The sequence below is a fragment of the Triturus cristatus genome, chromosome 4_2, assembly GCF_964204655.1.
Source record: "Triturus cristatus chromosome 4_2, aTriCri1.1, whole genome shotgun sequence".
Taxonomy (NCBI): domain Eukaryota; kingdom Metazoa; phylum Chordata; class Amphibia; order Caudata; family Salamandridae; genus Triturus; species Triturus cristatus.
In genome coordinates, this window is record NC_140586.1 from 594,832,430 (window position 1) to 594,854,966 (window position 22,537).

The 22,537-nt window shown below is 46.0% G+C and overlaps 1 protein-coding gene across 4 annotated transcripts in view; it reads right to left on the bottom strand.

The window, feature by feature from the left end:
• The window catches only part of LHX8 (LIM homeobox 8), a 133,565-nt gene that overhangs the window by 24,898 nt on the left and 86,130 nt on the right, over positions 1-22,537 (bottom strand). For all 4 annotated transcript variants that reach the window (XM_085602268.1, XM_085602269.1, XM_085602267.1 and 1 more), the window contains 2 exons: positions 4,585-4,680; positions 566-749 (listed from right to left, as the gene is read on the bottom strand). In XM_085602268.1, coding sequence (XP_085458394.1) covers positions 566-749; positions 4,585-4,680 — 280 coding nt within the window. The remainder of the gene's footprint in view (positions 1-565; positions 750-4,584; positions 4,681-22,537) is intronic.

Consider the following 22,537-nt stretch of genomic DNA (forward strand, 5'->3'; position numbering starts at 1 on the left):
TCTCCTCCATTCTCACTGTATGGTGTGATTTGAATGTTCCTTGCGTTTTGTCAATCTTTTCCAAGCAGACGTATCAATCCTGAGAACACTGGTATCAAGTCACTGGGACCCAGAAACCAATGAGGCACATCCTTTGGTGACTGGGATTTAATACAGGATTCCTATCAACATTTCTACACTGATTACATTGCTTGCTTGATCTTGACTAACATAGGCAGAAGAGGAAGGCAGGGATTTTCGTAATGAAAAGAAAAGCTGAATGCAAGAACCTGGAAAAAATACACTTTTACAAAGGGGATGCAGAGAAGTGTGTGCCAATGGCCAACACAGGAACTCCTTCACTGCATCCAACTGATTCAGGAAAAATCAGTAGTGGGCTGTAGCAGTTGAGACACTTAGCTTGCAGGAATGTCTGGTGTGCAATTGAGGAGACCATTACTTGTGTGTCTAACATTTAAACTAACAGCATTCATTTGAGAAGCCTAGTACAGTCCTGCCTGCAATGCAGTCACCCCAGATCAGATAGGAAGAAGGCAAAACAAGAGGTTGATGCAAAATTACTTACTGTCAATATAACTATGTAAAGCTGTTAACATAGGTCCATCTTGAGGAACGTATGCGGAGTAGGCCATTTCTTCCATCATTGGTGGGGATAGCCTAGAAGGTTGAACGGCTGTAACTGGAGCAGTTGAGGAATGATTTGGGCTAACATGTTTCTTATGGCGTGCTCTACAATTCTGAAACCAAACCTGAAAGAGGAACATTTTAAATCAATTATGTTTCCCCACTTTCTGTAAGGGACAAAGGCTTTAACAGTATTAAATAGGGAGAAAGGCATCAACAAAAATTAAGTAATGCCAAAGACAGAAAAAGCATGCAATGTTTGCCAACACTAATACCTCAGGTGCCCTCCGTGAGAGGCAAGCAGGAGAGCACCTTCCCAGGATATATGCAGATGATTCTATTGCCAAGATGTCAGTCTCTGATAGAATTAATTCCCTAAATGATAATTCACAGATAACTATAAACAGATCTAACCTACTAATACTACTACTACTACTACTACTGTATTGTGGGGGGAAGCCCTGTAAAAACTAGGACATGAAGATTTTGGTGAGGAAAGTAGTTTATTCTCACCCTATGCTTGGTTCCGAGAGTTAAACGGACCCCTATGCGTCGCCTACCTGGGCCCTAAGCTCTGGAATGACCTGTCGCCCACCTTGAGAAAATGCACTTCACGGACTGCTTTTCAGAAACAGTTGAAGACCTGGTTGTTTTAGTTAGTAGACTACGGTTGCACTATTTGGCTTCTTAGTTGACTCTGGTTGGAGTATTTGGCGTCAAGTGCCGGGAAACCATGTGTGGGTAGTCGTTGCGCTATAAAAGCTTAAATAATAGTTATTGAACCAAGTAAATTCCAATCCCAGGGTTAGATTTTATTGAGTGTGATGGTTATCTCCAGCCTCTCTGAATCATTCATTATCAGACAAAATATCTTCAAGATTTAGATCAATGGGCAAGCCTGGCATGACCGGGATCTTTTCAGCAATTCAACTCTTTCAATTAACCAGTGCTGCAGAACGAAGCTCATCATGAAGCATTATGCTACCAGTCTTGTGAGACTGAGCAGAGTGTAGGTCATCATGGCATCTATGCACCTAAGTAAGAACACTTCAAACCCCCTTCATCTGGTGACAAAAGAAATGTTCTGCAAAATAGTTAGGCTTTTTTTTTTTAGCTTTTATTTTTTTGTAAATTCTGGTGTTTTTGTCCCAGTGATTTCAATACCTTAAAAAAACAGTGGTTATCATTGGTCACACATTTTTGCGCCATTAGAAACAGTGTTTTTCCGGTGTTTATGGTGCGTTTTGCTTTTAATATTGCTTTCTGCACTGATGGCGCATTATATATACACTCAGTGTATGTACAGTGTAGAAGGTCCAAATACATTTTTACAAATCAAAGTTTATTTAATACACCATACAATACTTAAGAGTCTCTTTGGTCATGCACGTTCATTTTTTCCTTCCCATGCAAACTTCTCTGTGAAAAGGCCCTCTCAACATTGGCCCTGGAGACGGGCAACACCAAAACAGCCAGTAAACAATTTGCTAACTCTGACCACTGACATAGCTTTCCATGCCAATGCTGGTGCACCTGAACATAGAGATTCTCTGGGACAGGTTCTGCAACAAATGCGCTGAATTGGGTGCATATGCCCTCAGAGTTATTGAGCCCACACTTTTGAAAGTCAGGGGAAAATTCCCCTTCACAGAAGAAATCTAGGACTTGTGCAGAGTACCACAGTGAAGCTTCATTGACTTCAAATGCCATGGTTGGTGAAGGGATATTTCTATGGATTGCAAGCCATTTCTCATACATTGTAAAATAGAATTTCCTGAATTGCTCCTCAACATTTCTTTGCTTACCAAGTGGCAACCACTCTAACACTGAACATGTTGCAGTGCCAAAGTCACCAACAGGGTCTCCCATCCTACTCTGAAGGAGATGTTTCACATCAACACCAATTATGCTGAACAATTGGTAGACAAGGGTGTTTTCAGACTCTAGTTTTATTATGTCCACTACAGAAGTCATGTTTTCCTGTAAAAATCAAAGAATGCAGTAGAGTGTACTTTTTTCACATCACTATCAATATGTGACCAAAGATCCTCACATTTCTTGCCTTTGGCATCATCAGTCTGTATAAATTCTGTAAATGTTTGTCACATGGATAATATAGCATTCAGTACCTCTAGGACTGAGAACCACCAGCTAAATGACACCGTGGGGATGACTCTTTCTTTGATGCTACACAAAGCACAAAATAAGAAATATTCGTGTTTTAGTTCCCACGCATAACAAAGCAGTGCACCAGAATGGAGAAAAAAGTCAATAGCATTCTTCATTAAGTCTGAAGATTGTAGGGATGCTTTTAGCATACCATTTAGCATATGGCAAGGATCTCGTACAGGGAAGCACATCAGCTCAGGTATCGATTTTGACAAGTTATCACAACTTTCTCATATACCTAGTGAATCACTGCAAATACAAACAATAGCACTCCAATCTTTGTTGAACTTAAGACCTTTTTGCAGCAGCATTCCAAGTAACACTGCGGTCCATGTTTTCCAAACATCTGGTGTCATGTTTTCACCTCTATCCCAGATGCTTGGTGACAGCACTCTTCACATATACCAGTCACAACACCTTGCATTGAATGTTAAAAGCCTGGGGTGTTTGGAAATTCACCTACTATTAAGATGATCTCTCTAGAAAAGGGGGCTGATGTATCAAGGGGTTTACCAATTCTCTGTGGGTAAATGAGAGGATACATATTGGGAACGATTCTTATGAAGCCAGCCATCTTACCTATAAGTGAAACAATCAAACCTAGCTAAAAGTTTAAATATGATTTTGATATTTCCTGATTCTCTACAGTTTATAAAATAATGAAGAGACCTAAAACATGCTTCTAAACCCTGCATCTTTAGACCAAAGACCACAAAACTTAAAAAAGGAAGACGAAACAATATTTTAGAGACATCCGTAAACAACAAAGCCCAAGCAGAATAATGTTATTAGTCTTATTTGCTGCTACTTGTATAACAAAGTTTCATTGTATTGGCACCTTCAGGATGAAATAACGGACTTTCACTCGCCTTTCTTTGAATGGCATTTTGTTTGTGGTTGTGCAGGTGTTTTTCCAGTGTTTATATATTTACACTGGTGAAGGCTATGTCCATTTTGGTGGGGTTTTATCAGTTATTATAGGCTTAAACCCAATTAGGATAGCCTAAAAATAGATTATAATATACAGATGGGGCACCCTACCCGCAAGGTCTTACTAGTCATACCAGGCCTGTACTGAGCCTTAGCTACCTACAAGCGGTCTGCAAACCTTGAAAAGTAAATTCAGTATCCAGGAAAACTGCACTTCAACGATTATAGCTAGCCATCAATTAAGTGGCATAGTGGAAATTCCCAATATTAGCCTAAACGGACTGACTGGATCAACAGCAGGAAACTACAACCACATCTCCCTTGCAACAAAGTAAAATAAACAATGGAAGATCAAATAGGTTGTGGGGGTGGAAGTAGGTCTTCATTAAGACAGAAATAGTATCATAGCAATAGCAATGCCACTCTTGTAAAGAGAAAATATAATGAATAAGTATGTTGTAGGAGAGTGGTCAAATGCACAGGAGAGAGCCGTCTAATGCATTAGAATTTGAAAACTACCATCACTTACAGGGCTAAAGGATTCCTGTAGTTTATCAACACGAGGGAGTAATAATATTTGCAATGCCAGGAAGTGTACATTGCGTTTAAAACAGAACTTTGGAATTGAGGCACCGTGCACCCTAGGTGCACTGTATTACTCCATTGCCCAGCATGGTTTCTACAGTCAAGTTTCTATGTACAAAATAATTGTATATTGTGTATTACAAGCAAAAGTCGTACCATTGGAGAGCCTTTAATCTGAAGCAGAAAAAAAGTGTATCCACTGTATCAATATGATATTGTGTGTCCATCTAAATGTATTTAGAGTGAATTTGGAAAATGCACCTCCCATACAATTACCTGTATAACACGTCTGCTTAAACCAGTTCTTTCTGCCAATTTTTGAAGTGTTTGTGCATCTGGATTGTTATCCTGTGAAAACTGTGCTTGCATGACCTGAGAAAGAAGTAAAATAATTTTAATTTATGAACCCTTGGGGGGGGGGGGGGGGGGGGATTGGACTGAAGACACCAGAATCTCGAATGCAAACATGTATTAGTGAAACAAAGAATTACACATTTTACTGTTGTGACTTGGATAGTCTAGGTTCAACTATAGATCGGGCATCAACATGTCCAAACATTGTATATTTTTCAGAGCACCACTTATTAAACGATTAAGAAAAAAATGTTATGTAGAGTAGCAAGTATGCTTACTACTCTGCAAGATCTTAGATATGACCAACCAGTGAACGATCAACAGGATGGAGTAAGATCAGTGGACCAACACCAAGCCTTCTTACAGGACTCAGGCAGGGGCCTTTTCGGCTCCTCTAGCTTACTGCCTATGGACATAAACTGTACTTGAACCTGGAATTTTCAGGCCGATCAGGAGAGCAGAATAGCCCAACATATGCAGAATATGTCTAGAATCCCAGCTTGAATGGAACATTATTCTGGAAAATATGATACGGTCTTCTGAGTATTTTCCCACAAAACTGCTCGACTTCTAAATTTTCAATTAACTAGCTATATCATTTGAAAGCTATTTTATAACGTTAAACAATGCGGTTTGGGACCAAATACGAGGTTTCTCATTTTTAGAAACATTATCAATGCGTTCATAGATATTCCGACGTTGGAATGTGGAAAGCTCCACTGAATACAAAGAAGAGTTTCTGGGACAATAACGGTTGGTATAGACCTTCTGCTCCAACAATCCAATGCTCGTCTTAGTTTCTCGCGGTTTAGAAACCTTTTACCCATAGTGGTTGCAATGTGCTCATAGCATTGTAGCTCTCAGACTTAGGCTATACTGGATGTTAAAGGCCCCCTCTCCCTCGGTATGAGCCCAGTCTGTGGGATGGACCTATATCTAAGGTTCAGGGCCTTTAACAAGTAGTACAACCTTTGGCAGCAGAGTATAATAAATGTCATAATAGAATGCTGAAAACTGAGTGCTCGATATGTACAATTAAATGTATGCACAGGTCATCTTAAACTACATCTGATCAAAATATTGATAATAGTATGTTTTTCCTTCAGAGATGCATCCCCCAAAAAAAGCTATAGGAAAATCTACCAATACACTTTATTTTGAAGGATGGCTACTGGAAACAATCTGTTAGTGGGTAACAAATCTCACTCCTTTCAATTGGCTGGCCACAAGAGGATATGGGAAAAGATTTGTTTAGCTTCTTGAATTTCATTTCCCAGAAACATTCAATTCTCTTTCAATCTCCATGAGAAACGATCACGTCAATTGGGTAGATGAGCTCAGCTATTAGTTTCCCTCTCTATAAATTCTTAACTTCTCCAGTGTGGAGGATGATGAGGTCATGTCATCAGCACTATGGTGCGATTATGGGTAGGCATTTTTGTTAATACACTGATGTACACTGGGATCTGGTTCTGCCTACATTTGTACATTTGACAATAAGAAAAAAAGGAAGTGAGCAGCAAGTTGCAATTTAGCAGTCATCCACAGACCACTATGTAATTTCTAGCAACCACACAAGTTGTGGGTATTTCACAAAGTTGAGTATGGGATGTACTGACAGAATGGTCCTCCAACAAAGGGTTCACATGCCTTTCAAACCAATCAGAATAGGACTCTGTTAGGTCCATTTAAATTATCTGCTACAAGCCAATCAGAAATCCAGTAGCCAGATACACCGCTTTACAATCCAGTTCGCCTGCCAATAGCATTCTTCCATTCTTTTTGTATTCAATTTCATTCAACATGTAGACATACAAAAATTGAGAAGATCTAATTTCAACATCCTAGCGCCTGTCTGCAAAAAATGCAATGGCACTCATGCCATAAGGCTCTTCCAACACTCCTTCCCACAATCCTGTGGATAGAAGCAGAACTGTTTCAGTGCCAAGAGTGTTATATTGATTTTTTTTCCAATAAAACTTGTCATACAATCTATGCCAGCATCATTAAAACCCCTAGCCAAAAGCTCCTGTAGCAATCTGGAAGCAGTAGACAAACAGTATGGCTGCATCAGATCTTGCAGTACTACTATGGGCCAAAGATGGCAAAGATATTGTTGCAAAGGGAAACTTTCTCCCCTTTATAACTATACCTTCACTGAAAAGATCCCTCGTTGGGCATGATGCCAGAACTACAATTTCCAAGGAGAGGGATTTAGCTCCTGCACTCATGACACAGGACTGATGTTTGCTCCACTGAAAACACCCTTTCCATTCCTTGGGAGATGTCAGTGGACGGATCCGATGGGGTTACCCTTGATCTGCACTCCTGAGGCAGAGAAAGCACATTAGAGCCAGTGATTTTGAAAGAAGGAAGGCCCCATTGGCACAAAACCCTACTCACCCACTGCAGGCTCCAACGACCTTTATCCTGTGCTTGGGGAACGGGGACAGCATTCACTGCGAGTGAGTTGGTCCTCACCCTCCACGAGCAGGACTACTGCTTTCCGATTGAAGCAAGATTCCAGTCCCCCATGCAGGATTTTTCCCAACTGACACCCGGCGGGCAAGGAGTGAATGGCAACAGCCCATCTCTACCAGAGGACAAATCATAAACATACTTCTCCCTCAACTGAAGGGTCTGATTGGGGGTCATCACCTTCCCTTACCGGTGAGGCAAACCTGCTAGGCACTAAGCCTGGGCAAAGCACTAGGCTAGCGTAGTTTGCGCTACTTCGCACTACGCGAATTGCACGTAGCACAGTGCGAACACGCGTTGCGTAGTGCAGCGGTCATTTTTTGCTTGCTCGCGGTCCTCAACGACAAGTTGGTGACCGCGAGCAAGCAAAATGACATCCCGGCGAGACTTTTTCCTCGTTCGCGATCAGCAACATCAAGTTGGCGATTGCGAGCGTGGAAAATAAACCTCCCGGCGAGATTCTCAACGCGAGGAGGTCAGGTTTCTCATTGCGAGTGGTCGCGTATGCTCGTGACGAGAAACTACCAGTCCGCATTGAGAAAGCTGTCGCTAGAGTAAAAATCTACTCTAGCGGCAGAAAACTACAGCTCGCACGGTGCAAGATGCCGTTTTCAATGATTGCACAGTGCAGGTTGCTTGTCCGCACTGTGCAATCATTGAAAACTACATCTTGCACAGTGCGAACAGGGTACTACGCATTTCGCGAAGTGCTACACGTAGCTCGCGAAGTGCACTTTGCGTAGCTTCGCGTAGTGCTACTTCGCGAACTACGCCCAGGGTTAGGCACCATCAGTTTCGGATGCATTTAGTGCCAAAATGGGGACTGAAAAAACCACAGCAACCATGGTGTAGACAGGAACCACTGGAAAGGAGATTTTACGGCACTTCCATAACGTGGTTGTGGCACTAATGTCCATTTTTGAAAATGAGACCCTCTAAGTTCAGGGGCATCCCTCACTTGCACTCAAAAAAAAGGTAATCAAGTAAGAATCTTTGTCAATAACGTTTTTCTTCCAATTGAATGTATTGAATTTTCTCAATGGTTTTCATAGGTGGTTTTCATAATCTATACTCATAATTCCATCATTATGATTATTCAATTTTCATTCATACGGTTTCTCGCAAAAGCCCAATGCATTTCGGGCAGTTGGCCTTCATCAGGTAGTGTTATGCTGGCTAACGGACGCTGGTAATCGCATCCAATATGTGTAGCACTGTAGACTCACGCGGTATACCGAGTGTGTGTGTGTGAAGTCGGCGTCCTCGGCTCTTATGTCCATCACATATGTGGAATACATTTTCTATTATGATAAGGGCATATAAGGGATGATAAGGGATATTTGCAGCCATGTTCTCTTATACGGTATGCAGGTATAAATAAATGTTTTCTTAACTATAGTTTGGCGTTAGCAGGGCCTTAAATGCAATAAAGAAATATGATCTACCCCAGTCACATGTCTCTGCATTCTCTGTAGTGTCCTGTTTTTTAAACCGGTATGCATCGGGAGGGTGTTGTGGATGCTGGGCATTCATTCCACTGGACACATTTCTAGGAACCACTACATAGTAATGAACTAGCCATGCTGTTTTAAGCCGTTTGTCACGCATGTGCTGTGCCCATCTACGTGGGAGTTATGTTCATGACATGAAGTTCTCATTTCGCTCAATTTTCATGAACGTTTAGCAAGATTAGTAAAGTGAATGTCAACACAAATATTTACTAAATCGGTCATGTGGCATCATGGTTATTCCAAGCTTGATAGATACAAGTGCCACATAATCCTGAGGTCAGACTCTTTGGTACAATTGAAAATAGCAGAGCGTTCCTCGATGTACAATATGAATTCAATATATTTGCCAAGGTCATTTAATGCATGGAAGGGACGCAATGAAAAACTATTGCACGCCAAGGATAAATTGCTGGCTAATGTTCGGTTTCTCAGAGCGCTTTCATACATTAGCCATCATCACTATAAGGTCCTCAGTCAGACCTCATTGGCAAGGTTACTTATCCAAGTGATACACGCTTCTTGAGAATTTAATGCGAATTTTGTGATTTAACACAGTCTATGCAAATTGTCCATCACGGAATTCAAATGTGTGACATTTAGAAATGTATAGTTTTCTGGGTTTACTTTCGATTTTCGTTCCCTTCTTTAATCGCTAATAGGAAGCATCTGAAACAGCAAAAAATGCAAATATGGACCACCACTTCTATGTGATGAAATAATGGTGAAATACAAATTCCCCCATCTGAACACATTTGACAACTGGTGCTTTTAGTAAGCAAATCTTCTGTTGAGGCCATGCTTAACTACAAACACAATTTAACAAGATATATTCGCATTTTTTAGTTTAAAAACAAAACAAAACACAAAAATGTCATTTTTGACGACTTTCTAAAGTAGGTCACAGAATTTAGGCATAGGTGCATTCCTCTACTCCTGGGAAAAGACTGGATAGGATTTTTAAGGGTGTGGGAGTGTGTGGAGGAGGTAATAATGGCTTTAAAAGTGAGCTCCTACGTCCCAGCTCGAAAAGGATGAATTCAACTTCTTGATTGAGAGGAGTATGTGCACTCATGTACTAAACATTTTGTGCAAACAATAGACTACTATTTATGGAGTTACGACATTGTCATGATCCGGGGTCCGACGACGCGACTCCGAGAGCAGAGGACTCCAAGTCCCAGAAGCCCCCGCCGTTACCCGGCGGAAGACGACATCACGTAACCACGGACGCAGATAAAAAGCGTGTCAACCAGGAAGGCGGGGCCAATGATTCCCGTCAAACTTGCAAAGATCAACGGCTCCGCCGAGCAGACCCTCGCAACGTCCTCGCTCCAGTCTCTTCGATCCTGCCGAGACTCGGCGAGGATATTACTGAAGCAGGTTACGAGACTCCCTCACGAAGGTAAGCGCGCCTTAGTAACCTCACTCCGCATCGCCTGCAGGAACTCGGGAGTTCTCCTAAGCCCGCTCAGTACCTTCGGCCCCGACCAGCTACCGTGCCGATTCTTCAAGCGCTCCTCCGCCCTTGGATTTTCCGGCGTGAGTGGCAGCGCCACCCGCACCTCCAGACCTCCCGGCGCTCCTCCGCCCTAGGATTTCCCGGCGTTGAGTGGCAGCGCCTACTACACCTACGGCTGCACCGGCGCTCCTCCACCCCTGGATTTCCCGGGCGTTGAGTGGCAGCGCCTGAATCCTCTGGTAACGCTTGGCTCTTTCCCTTCGCCTCCCCGGGAAGCAACGAGGAAGACGGTTGAGGAGGGTGCCTTGAAACCAACAGCAACGGCAACATTCCGAGCTGGCTTCTCTGGGGGTGTAGGGCCATCTCCCTCTTCGTCTCCCCGTGAGTTAACGGGACAGGGACTAGCGGAGAGCGCCCTAACTGTACTCACCAGCACCAGAGACCCCACCAGCGTTCCAGAGAGAACCCTAGCCCATCCTCAGATATAGGAAGGAGTACCAGGTAGGGGGAACGACAAGTCTAGGGTGGTGACTTGGGGGTTGAGGAGAGCCTGTGGCTAATCCGTCTTCTTGTTTCTTCCAGGTCTCTCTCCTCGCTGTTCCTACCCTTGCTTCCCTCACCCACCTATCTTCTCGTCCGAGGGTATCACACATACACCGGACAGGGGACGGATGGGCGGGGGACCCACACATAGCATCGGCGTCATCCTGAGGAGAGGAATCAATGGGACAGTGACAGAATCATTGGCCCACGAATATTTCTTCTCCTGATCTCGTCGGTGCGGAAACATGGCCTCGCTGGACGATGTGATGGCTGTATTGGCCCAAGTTCAGCTAGAATTAGCTGCATCCAGAGCAGACTCCGTCGCCCTGCATGCTCGCCTAGACCGCATGCAACGTAATCCCTTTGATGCGGGTATGCCATCCCAGTTACCCACACCGCAGGTTGTTGTGGAAATGCCGGCTCACATCCCCTTGGCCCCCCGTACAGGTTCCACGGGGACATCCAAAAAGTGCAGGTCTTCCTAACACAGGTGCTACTACACTTCCACTGCAAGCCCAAGCTCTTTCTCACGAATCAGGCTCGAGTGGCGTTTTTGATCTCCTACTTGACCGAGGAAGCCGCACAATGGGCTGTCCCCATAGTAAGGAGAGACGACGCCCTCTTATACGACTGGGACACCTTTCGGCAGGAATTCGAGAAGACTTTCGACCGCAGAGCAGACACCTTCTCCGCCGATCGCGACCTTCTAGACCTACGTCAAACCCCCTCCGATTTCCTGGGGTATGTTAACAGTTTTCGCCGCTTGGTAGCCGAAACCGATTGGCCTGAGACGAAGCATTCCGCTCACTGAAGAGCTGAAAGACGTCATCGCCCAGATCGACCCACAGCCTCTCACATGTTCGGCCATGATTGAACTGGCTTCCAGGCTCGAATATCGACTCAGGGAACGAAAAGGCGAACATAAACGGAAGGACAAAACCTCATCACCGGTCGAACATCCCCGCTTGTCGGAATCAACGTCGACCAGACCCGACCCCATGGAGATAGGGACGGTGAGAGCGTCCTTGACCCTTTCGGAGCGGGACCACCGACGAAAACAGGGCCTCTGCTTATACTGCGGGAAGAAGGGCCATTTCTTACACGAATGCCCGGTGCGCCCGAAGACCAGTCGGCCCCGAACGGGTCAAACAGCGGCCAGCCTCGGCGAGGGACCGGCGGAAAACCCCCGAGCTTGAAGGAACGGGAAGGGAAACCTTCGAGCTGTCAGTTTATCCCTTCTCTGGAAGCCGACGTCACCAAGGAACCCGACCATATGTTTATCACCGCGCAAGTGATGATTGACAACAGCCCTCTGGACGTCAGAGCCATGATTGACTCGGGAGCCACAGGTTGCTTCATGGATATCAAGGAAGCGGAGAGGTTGCAAATTCCCCTCCATCTCAAAGACACTCCCGAACTGGTGTATGCCGTCGATGGCAAGGAGTTGGAATCTGGTCCCATTCGGCAAGTCACTCCGTCCCTGTGGGTGACGATAGGGAAAGAACATGGAGAGTGGCTCACCCTGAACATCATACAAGCCCCTCGATGCAAGATCATCCTTGGGTTACCTTGGTTAAGGCTACATGAACCCAGGATACATTGGGCAACGAACACAGTCACGTTCGACTCTCCCTTCTGCCAGACCCATTGCCGTCACAGTGAAGAACCTCAGGGGAGGGAAGACGGAACCCCGCACCATGTGGCCACCGCAGCGGAGAAGGAGGTGGTTCTCCCCGAATGGTATGCACCATATACCAGAGTCTTTGATAAGCAAAAGGCCAAAGAACTGCCACCACATCGCGACTTTGATTGCCGCATTGATCTAGTCCCAGGAGCCACCGTTCCGTGCAGCAGGGTGTATCCTCTCACCAGTCCCGAAACCTGCCACTTGAAAGAGTACTTAGAGAAGTACTTGAAACTGGGATTTATACGCCCCTCCAGCTCTCCTGCGGCATCCCCCCTTTTTTTTTATACCCAAGGCCAACGGCGAGCTACGCTGCTGCATCGACTACCGCTCCCTCAATGCAATGACCATAAAGAACCAATATCCCTTGCCGCTCATTCCCGTCTTATTGGAACAAGTCCGGGAAGCGCGGATCTATACGAAATTGGACCTCCGAGGGGCGTACCATTTGGTTCGGATACGCGCTGGGGATGAGTGGAAAACCGCGTCCAAGACCCGATTCGGCTTGTTCGAGTACTTGGTGATGCCATTCGGGCTCTGCAACGCCCCGGCCGCTTTCCAATACTTCCTCAACGAAGTATTGAGGGACTATCTGGACAAATACGTCGTGGTCTACATTGACGATATTTTGATCTTTTCGTCTGATCCCAAGGAACACGTCGGACACGTGCGGTCTGTGTTGAGGGCCCTTGAACGAAACCGACTGTTCTGCAAGCTCACAAAATGTGAGTTCCACGTTACCACCGTTGAATTCCTTGGCGTCCTGCTCACCCCCGAACGACAGATCATGACCGACCGGAAGGTGCAAGCCGTGGCCACATGGCCTCAACCGACCACAGTGAAGGAGATACAGAGCTTCCTCGGCTTCGCGAACTTTTACCGGAGGTTCATTCACCATTTCTCCCAAACGGTAACACCACTCACCAAGTTAACCCGTAAAGGGGCCTCCTTCATTTGGTCTCCAGAAGCCCAAACCGCATTCGAGCAACTCAGAAAAGCGTTTACATCCGCTCCCATCTCACGACATGCCCAGCCCGAGCTACCGTTCATTGTAGAAGCCGACGCTTCCGACGAAGCTGTGGGAGCTGTTCTATCTCAGCGTCAGCCGGATACCGGGCTACTCCATCCGGTGGCCTTTATGTCCAGAAAATTAAGCCCGGCCCAACTCAACTATACCATATCTGAGAAGGAGCTGCTCGCCATACGAGAGGCATTCTTGGAATGGCGGCATTGGTTGATGGGGGCTCGTCATCAAGTGACCGTGTTCACGGACCATCGCAACCTCCAATTCCTACGATCCGCTCGCCATCTGTCGCCCAGACAAAAGAGGTGGATGCTCTTCTTCGCGGAGTACCATTTCGTGGTGACGTATCGTCCCGGGGCGCTGAACAGAAAAGCTGACACCCTCTCACGCCAAAGCCCTCCGTGTCTCCCTGCGGTGACTCCTGAGCAATCCATTCTCGCTCCAGAACAGGTCATAGGCAGTCTGAAGACCGAATCCTTTATTCAGGGGGTAAAGAAAGGAATCCAAACATTCGCCTGGTCGTCATGGTTACGAAGCCACAAGGAATGGCGGCTACACCAAGGTCTTCCTCTGTGGGGGTCCCGGGTATTAGTCCCCACACTGCGGCTACGAAAACTCGTCTTCTCATGGTGCCATGACCTACCCAGTGCTGGACACATGGGAGGGACCAAAACCCTGGAAAGGGTGTTGACAGTTTTGGTGGCCTTCCGTTCGACCGGACGTGTTACTATGGGTGAACAGCTGTGCGGTATGTGCACAGATGAAGACCGACCATCAACGTCAACAAGGGCTGCTGATGCCGCTTCCTACCCCGATGAATCCCTGGGAACGGATCTCCATAGACTTCGTGGTGGGGCTGCCGAAGGACCAGGGATGTACCGCCATCATCATTGTCATTGACTACCTCACGAAGATGGGACACTTCATCGCCTGCAAGCAAGTCCCCTTGGCAGGGGTATTGGCGACACTCCTGTTGACACGTGGTGCGTCTTCATGGACTCCCGGTGGGGATAGTGTCTGACAGGGGGTCGCAATTCACCGCCCGGTTCTGGAGGGTGTGGTGTGAACAGCTCGGCATCCACTCCTCCCTCTCCACGAGCTTCCACTCTCAGACGGATGGGCAGACAGAGCGACTCAACCAGACCCTCAAACAATATCTGCGTTGTTACGCAGATAAAGCAGCAGACTCCTGGGTTGACTTGCTCTGGGTGGCTGAGGTAGCATATAACAACTCACAACACACCTCAACACACCACACTCCCTTCTTTCTATCTTCGGGGTTCCACCCACGATTTGTTCCTTTTCTTCTCCCCAGGAGACTGTGTCCCTTCCTGATTTGCAGACACGGCTCAGCACCATACACTCCGCTCTCAAACAGGCCAGGGCTAGCCTACAGGTAGCAAAGTCACGGTACAAAGCACAAGCAGACAGGCGGCGGAGACCCGCACCTGTATACCGTAAAGGGGAGAAGGTGTGGCTATCCACAAGAAACATCCGCTTCTGCAAACCCAGTGTTTTCCACCCGAAATTCATAGGGCCATACCCTGTAGTTCGACATGTGAACCCTGTGGCGGTGCTGCTGCAGTTACCCCCGCATCTGCGCATCCACCCGGTGTTCCACGTGTCGCTGCTCAAACCCTCTCTGTGCCCAGTGAAGAAGGCCCCGGCACCTGTTTGGGTGCACCACGAACAGGAGTAAGTCGTTCGCCGCGTCCTGGATTCCAAACTTGTGAGGGGCAAACTGTGGTACCTTTTGGCCTGGAAAGGTTACGGACCCGAGGAAAACTCATGGGAGCCGGCTGCGGCGGTGCAAGCGGCCCGACTGGTGGCGGACTTCCAACGTCGTTCGCCCTCCAAGCCCGGGGGCTCCGGCGGTCCGGTGACCGGGGTGAAGAGGGGTGTGCTGTCATGATCCGGGGTCCGACGACGCGAGTCCGAGAGCAGAGGACTCCAAGTCCCAGAAGCCCCCGCCGTTACCCGGCGGAAGAAGACATCACGTAACCACGTACGCAGATAAAAAGCGCGTCAACCAGGAAGGCGGGGCCAATGATTCCCGTCAAACTTGCAAAGATCAACGGCTCCACCGAGCAGACCCTCGCAACGTCCTCGCTCCAGTCTCTTCGATCCTGCCGAGACTCGGCGAGGATATTACTGAAGCAGGTTACGAGACTCCCTCACGAAGGTAAGCGCGCCTTAGTAACCTCACTCCGCATCGCCCGCAGGAACTCGGGAGTTCTCCTAAGCCCGCTCAGTACCTTCGGCCCCGACCAGCTACCGTGCCGATTCTTCAAGCGCTCCTCCGCCCTTGGATTTCCCGGTGTGAGTGGCAGCGCCACCCGCACCTCCAGACCTCCCGGCGCTCCTCCGCCCTAGGATTTCCCGGCGTGAGTGGCAGCACCACCCACACCTCCAGACCTCCCGGCGCTCCTCCGCCCTAGAATTTCGCGGCGTTGAGTGGCAGCGCCTACCACACCTACGGCTGCACCGGCGCTCCTCCGCCCCTGGATTTCCTGGGCGTTGAGTGGCAGCGCCTGAATCCTCTGGTAACGCTTGGCTCTTTCCCTTCGCCTCCCCGGGAAGAAACGAGGAAGGCGGTTGAGGAGGGCGCCTTGAAACCAACAGCAACGGCAACATTCCGAGCTGGCTTCTCTGGGGGTGTAGGGCCATCTCCCTCTTCGTCTCCCCGTGAGTTAACGGGACAGGGACTAGCGGAGAGCCCCCCAACTGTACTCCCCAGCACCAAAGACCCCACCAGCGTTCCAGAGAGAACCCTAGCCCATCCTCCGATATAGGAAGGAAGGAGTACCAGGTAGGGGGAACGACAAGTCTAGGGTGGTGACTTGGGGGTTGAGGAGAGCCTGTGGCTAATCCGTCTTGTTTCTTCCAGGTCTCTCCCCGCTGTTCCTACCCTTCCTTCCCTCACCCACCTATCTTCTCGTCCGAGGGTATCACACGTACACCGGAGAGGGGACGGATGGGCGGGGGACCCACACATAGCATCGGCGTCATCCTGATGAGAGGAATCAATGGGACCGTGACAGACATTTGTCTATTGTGCTTATTCACAAAGGTTTTCTGCATACATTCTTTTTTTTTTTTTATCAAATGGACACGTGCCAACAGATCCTCACCAGCGCCTGCCTATTCGGGGGATAGTGGTGCGAGTTCAGCTCTCAATATAATCAAGACAAAATATGCTAAATGGTCAAAGTTTCTCAAAACATCCTTAGTAAATTGACAATAGTTTTTACAAGCATCTTGGAAAGAGGTAGATTAACTAATCCAGTACTAACTGATTTGAACAATTACAGTACTTCAATGCTTGACCGACTCTACCCATAGCTCCAACAGAAGGAAAAGCAACGACAGAGTGACTTCATGCTGCTCTGTGCAATAGATTTTAGTGGACAGCGGCAAGGTAATTTCCTTGTGCCTGTTGCCCATATAGGCTTTCTGTACAGTAATTCCTTTCAAGGTGGAATGATGGGGCCACATGGAGTAGCTATTCAAACCGCATGCCCCTTCCTTCCCACCCAAGACCTTATCCGTGGCAAACCAGGTAAGATCCACCTTTTCAAGCATACTGTTATTGCACCATTATTCTTCACCAGCATACCTCCACCCTGAACAGCAGTATTAACAGAGCACTGGGAAACGCTCAGTTCTTCTGATAAGCACCAGAATACATTTTGAACCAGTATCTTCTATTCCAGAAGGGAAGTAAAGCATACAAATGCTTGTACCATCATCTGCAGGCCCATCTCCTACTTTGTGACAAGATACAAATGCCACCTGGGCCACTTCACAGCCATCTTGCCCATTGCTAATCCCAGTTGCAGTAAAGTAGGAACCTCATGTTTAGGATTTGCTAAGGAATACAAACTTTGTTCTTCAGTATAAGTTCTTACGTCACCATGTCAAGATAAGTGTTTCGAGTTCAGGGGCAAAGATATCCATGGCTGCCAATGTGCTAGTAAGAATGACATGGAGAAATGTCCACTTTTTTCGGGTGTCAATGCTACACTACTCTGCGTCACTGATGAACTGCAGCACATTCCATTAAATACTTCCAGTGCCGTCCGGGAGATTTTAAAAGGTGAAGCTCTGAAATGGGTGTGGACTAAGAAGCGTATCTAAGAGACCTTCATAAGAGGTGTGGCCTTTGTAACCAAAGGCAGAGCCCAACACAAAAAATAAAATCCTGCACTTGACCAAAAAAAAAAAAGAAAAAAAATCAATAGAGACTTCGTGGGAAAGGAATAACCAAACTCAGCAAGCATAAATGTATATTTAATAGTGTGTATGTATAATACCATTATGGTGACAATGTGCAATAAAACACTTGTCAATGTAAATTTAAAAGGGACTCCTTTACCATTGCCTATCCCTACCCTTGGAGAGCCAGGATTTTAAAAAGGAATAAAATCGTGTTTTAGGGCTAAGTACAGCAATGTTAAACAATAGTTTCCATCATGCTGCTTGTCCCAGGTTACAAATCGTCTTCTGGTGATGTGAAGGAAATGATAATCTTTTTTTTCGGTGGTGTACCCCCAGATTTTTCCCAGATACTTTATGTGGCTGTAGAACTCTGTGCACTTCACACATATTAACCAGTAGTAAAGTGACTGTACTCCCCATTCTAAGATGGATAAATTGGTATACTTCTATTAAGCATATTTAACCTACTTTCAGGTCCCTAGTATATGGCACCTGGTGTATCTAGGGCCCGCAAGATAGATGTCACTAGTGGACTGCTGCAGCAAATATGCCATTCTCTACAGTGACGGTGAAAATATGGCTTCAGGCCTACCGTTGTAGCCTGACTGTAGAAGTGTAAAAACTGCAATTTGACAAGTCAAAACAAATCTTGGCAGGTCAAAAACTTACTTTTAAAATATTTATTTCACCCCTAATTAGGCCTTAGAGCCCACAAAAGCAGAGAGCATGGCATTTAAAAGTATGGCATTTAGAAAATGTATGTTAATGTTTAACATTTCCTTGCGGTGACTAGCACCTAAAAGCTCTTTGTACTGTAGCAAGGTCGGCTATCCATACCAAAAACTGACATGCACTAATACATTTAAAATGCTATCTTTGGTTAGGAAACAGTTAGAGACAACATTAAAAACCTTTTGTAATATGTATTAAAATCCCTATTCTCTGGTAAAGTAAGCTTTTTAAGAAATATGGTACCTCAAGAAAAGTTCCTTTTCCCTGACTAAAGCCTCTGGAGGTGTATTTGCATCAGCCTCCAGCTGCAGTCCTCAAGCCCTGAATGAGGTATGAAACTGCTCCCAGAGCAAAAACAAAAGCATGGGTGTGGAGAGGTGTTTTGTTCCTCTGACAGGGCGACCATTTGGATGCTGCCCAGAAATCTAATGTAATTCAAAGGAGCCTCCCCTGTCAAACAGATGTCAGACGACACCTGGACAGTGCCTTCTTTTATACCTCTGGCACCAATCCCAGTGGAAGGGGAGCTGCCCCTACAACAGGGGCAGAGAGACCACATATGAAGAGGCTTATCATTTCCTTGGCCATGCCTCTGGGGTGGGCACACAGGCTCTGCACAGGAGAAGGATTTGATCATCTTGGATTTAGGCAGAGGGGGCACAGTGGGTTTGTATGCAGAAGGGGCTACAGGAAATGCTCCAATGTATGTAGGGGACCCCTGGAACTTTTACGCCATTTGTCACCAAACACGAGCTGGTGTCAGACATGAATGTGGCATACCCAGTACCTTTTTCATAACATTACTGGACCTGTGGAAGAGCAGAAAAGGACTGAACCTGCTGACTGTGACCTGATAAGAGTACTGAAGGACTGGACCTGCTCTCTTGAACCCAGGGACATCTTAAAGGATTTTGGGGGCCTGGTCAGATTGTATTTTGGGGCACCCGTTCAGAACAGTTTTGTATTTATGATTTATTTTAGCTATTTCATGCTCCTTGGCCAGGTCAGACAGTAGACAGGCACACTCTTCCAAATTCTAAAGCTGTTGCATCTAATATATTAATAGATGTGTTTTTAAAATTGTAACAGCAACAGCTCACTAATATTACTGCAAATAAGGTCTGTGGCAGCTTCCCATTTCTCACATATGATGCCCTGTTTTGATCTAAAAGAAACTTTTTATGGAGATTGCATGCAACATAAAACATGAGATTTCTCTGCAAGATGCCAGTTATAGACTTTCACACACCACTCATATCAATAAAAAAAATTCAAGCAAAACAGTATTTAAAACAATCTATTGAAAAATGATTCAAGGTAATCAGATCAAGTCTTTGTAGAACAGAGCTGGCTCGATCAGGTGCCCCCCTGAAAGGCAGAGGCTCTGGGCCAGAGCCCACTTTGCCCATACCTTTAAACATCTATGCTTTAATCCAGAACAAAGATGAGGACGCCTCACAAGCTATCAGAGGCCTATCCTGTAACTGCCCAGATGAACAGTTCCATCAGGACCGGCCCTGGACCCTGCTCATGGCCTCTGCTGCAGCAAGTCTTGACCCCAAGTGCAATTCCTGAAAACCTGGAACCTTTGGCTGTGACTGACTGGACTTCTACCAGTATGAAACATATGATTCCCACTACTGGGATAAAGGGAACAAGAGGCAAAAAGTGGGCTGGACTTGTCTGCTTCATTCCTAACCACAGACTGCACTACCAAATGAACCAACTGCAGGTATGGAAGCAGGGATAGATCATTTGACTAAGTAAGTGAGGGGCATTTTTAGCACACAGCCCACCCAGGGGGACAAAGACTGAATTATACATTTATTCACTGAAGACCCTTTGCTAACCAAGCTTCCTTTTTCAATAGAGTTTGACAACAAGGCTCCCCTTTGTGATTTCATCCATGGGGCCCTTCTGAATTTACATTAGGATAAAATGGGAATGGTTGCAGAATGCCTTTTTACTCACTCCCAAATGATTTGCAGTGGTTTACAGTGATTTACCACACATTTGACAAGGCAGTGGCACATGACCAAAATATGCATATGTTGTCTTGTTGAATCTTATTTGATCTATATGCATTTTATTTTGAATTCTATGTTCATGTACCTCAGAGTCACCAACAAGCTGAAAAAGGTGAACAATTGCTAGCTGACATTCATAATTCGGTCTATGAGCATGGGTGCTGGTTGAGAGCGATTAGGTACTGAGGTGGGACATCAGGAATCCTGGCCATGATGAAAGCCAGGGACCGTAGACCGGGGTCTAGTAAGGGCACACATGTTGACCAAGCAGATAGAGGGGCAAATAGCACCCCTAGGCAATGATAATGTAGCCATCTAAGAGGCCCTTCAACATTAAAAGGAATAATTCAGGATGTTGCCTTTTTTAAACTATTTGATCTCGTATTCCACCACTCCAATAAGTAATCTCAGTTAATGATGGGAGCCCACTTGCCACACGTGTTCTCTGGCGAGTGAGGTGGGCCGATTGTGTAAGGCCTTGCCATACATTTTTATCTGAATCCCTGGTGTTTACATAAAAGGAAGCATACAGGGCACTGAGGTGATCGCAAAGAAGTTGGACAAAAGGTCCCCAGGTGAGTACCCGTGATGGTCTTGACATACCAGTTGGGTCCGATCCTTTGGCAGTTCAGTCTGGACTTCTACCCAGCCTGAGAACCAGGATCTTAGAATCCTTTTGGCTCCAAAGACCTGCGGAGGACCAGGACAAACCTAACCATCAAATCCGAACAAGGTGCGTGGCCTCTGGCCTTAAGATTCAAGTTTCTTCCTCTGAGATTTTTTGCAACAGCAAATCTTCATTAACTGAACCTCACAGACGATATATGGCGTGGTGGAGCCCTCCCCTGCTACAAAGTACAGCCTTGTTTGGATGGAGCCCTCTTGGGACACAGCCTTCGGTTTTACAAGGCTCAGGATTTTTTACTTCCATTTTTGAGAGTAAGTACCTATGTAAAACTTCCGACGACTACATCCTAGTTTCTGCCTCCAACTCTTGCTCTATTGCTGTATGTCTCCAATCGCACCAAGGTGCCGGTCTACAGCTACCAGTTGACTGCGGTTTACATTTGGCACTCTTTTTAATTTAAACTTTAAAAATTCATCTCTCTGATTTCCCTTATTTTTGGTTTCATTTACTGTTATTAAAATTGAATATTTTTCTAAATTGGTTTGGAATTTTATTGTGTTGTTTTTTGGCTGCATTATTGTTTTGGTGGAGCATAAACTTTACACATGGTCTAAGTTTAGCCAGTCTGCTCTGTGCCATAGCTACAAATGGGGGAAGTAAGGGGGTGGGTGGGCTCAGGCTAATTTAGTGACTTTAGTGCTTCATCTCGACTAGGATTGTACATATTACTTCAGGAGAGTAGTCACCCTTCCCCTTAACTAAGAACTTACATTTTTACCACGTGTTGCAGTATGACACGTGCAGGTACATGTGCCCTTGCCATACTGCAGTTTGTTTTGCTGCAGAAAAGAAATATAGCATTTTTATACGTTTGCCTATGGCACAATTATGTAGATACGACTCATCTGGGTTTATTAAACAGCTATAGTCTGTTACCATTCAGACAGCACCATTTCTAATTGTGATCTTTAGCTTGGAACAATTAAAGGTTTGGAGATGGCATTCCACTGTAAATATGTACATATTGGCTTATCTGCCTTTAATGTATCTAGGCAAAGTGGATGGTGAGCAAGATACAAGACACTTGATGTGAGGCAACATCATACTTTGATTCCAAAGATGCAAAGGCTCTGCAAACTAGGCACATACATGAAACAAAGCTCCATGGAGGGAAGCCACTTGCACTACAAAGGCCTTCCTCCCTCTTGTGAGAAAGAAGTTGGTGCGCCCCTGCAGAGAGAGGAGACAAAGACCAGCAGTACCTACAGCAGACAGAGGGAGTGGCAAACTATATTATGGTGGTAGAACTAGCCCAGTTCCAGGAGCATTTTTGTGAATTACATTATACGCAACCATGTTTCGCGGCTTATTTTACAAAACAAACTACGGGTTTGAAACCCATGGTTCTTTTGTTTGGGACCAGACTTCAAGGAACCAGAGCACTTTACATGAGCACCAGTTTTGTTACAGACTGACATTCATTTTTTTTGTTAGGCACGGGAAGATTAAGTGATTTGCCCAGAATCACAGGATGTTGAACTTCCCTGTCGGGACTCAAACCAGGTTCCCCA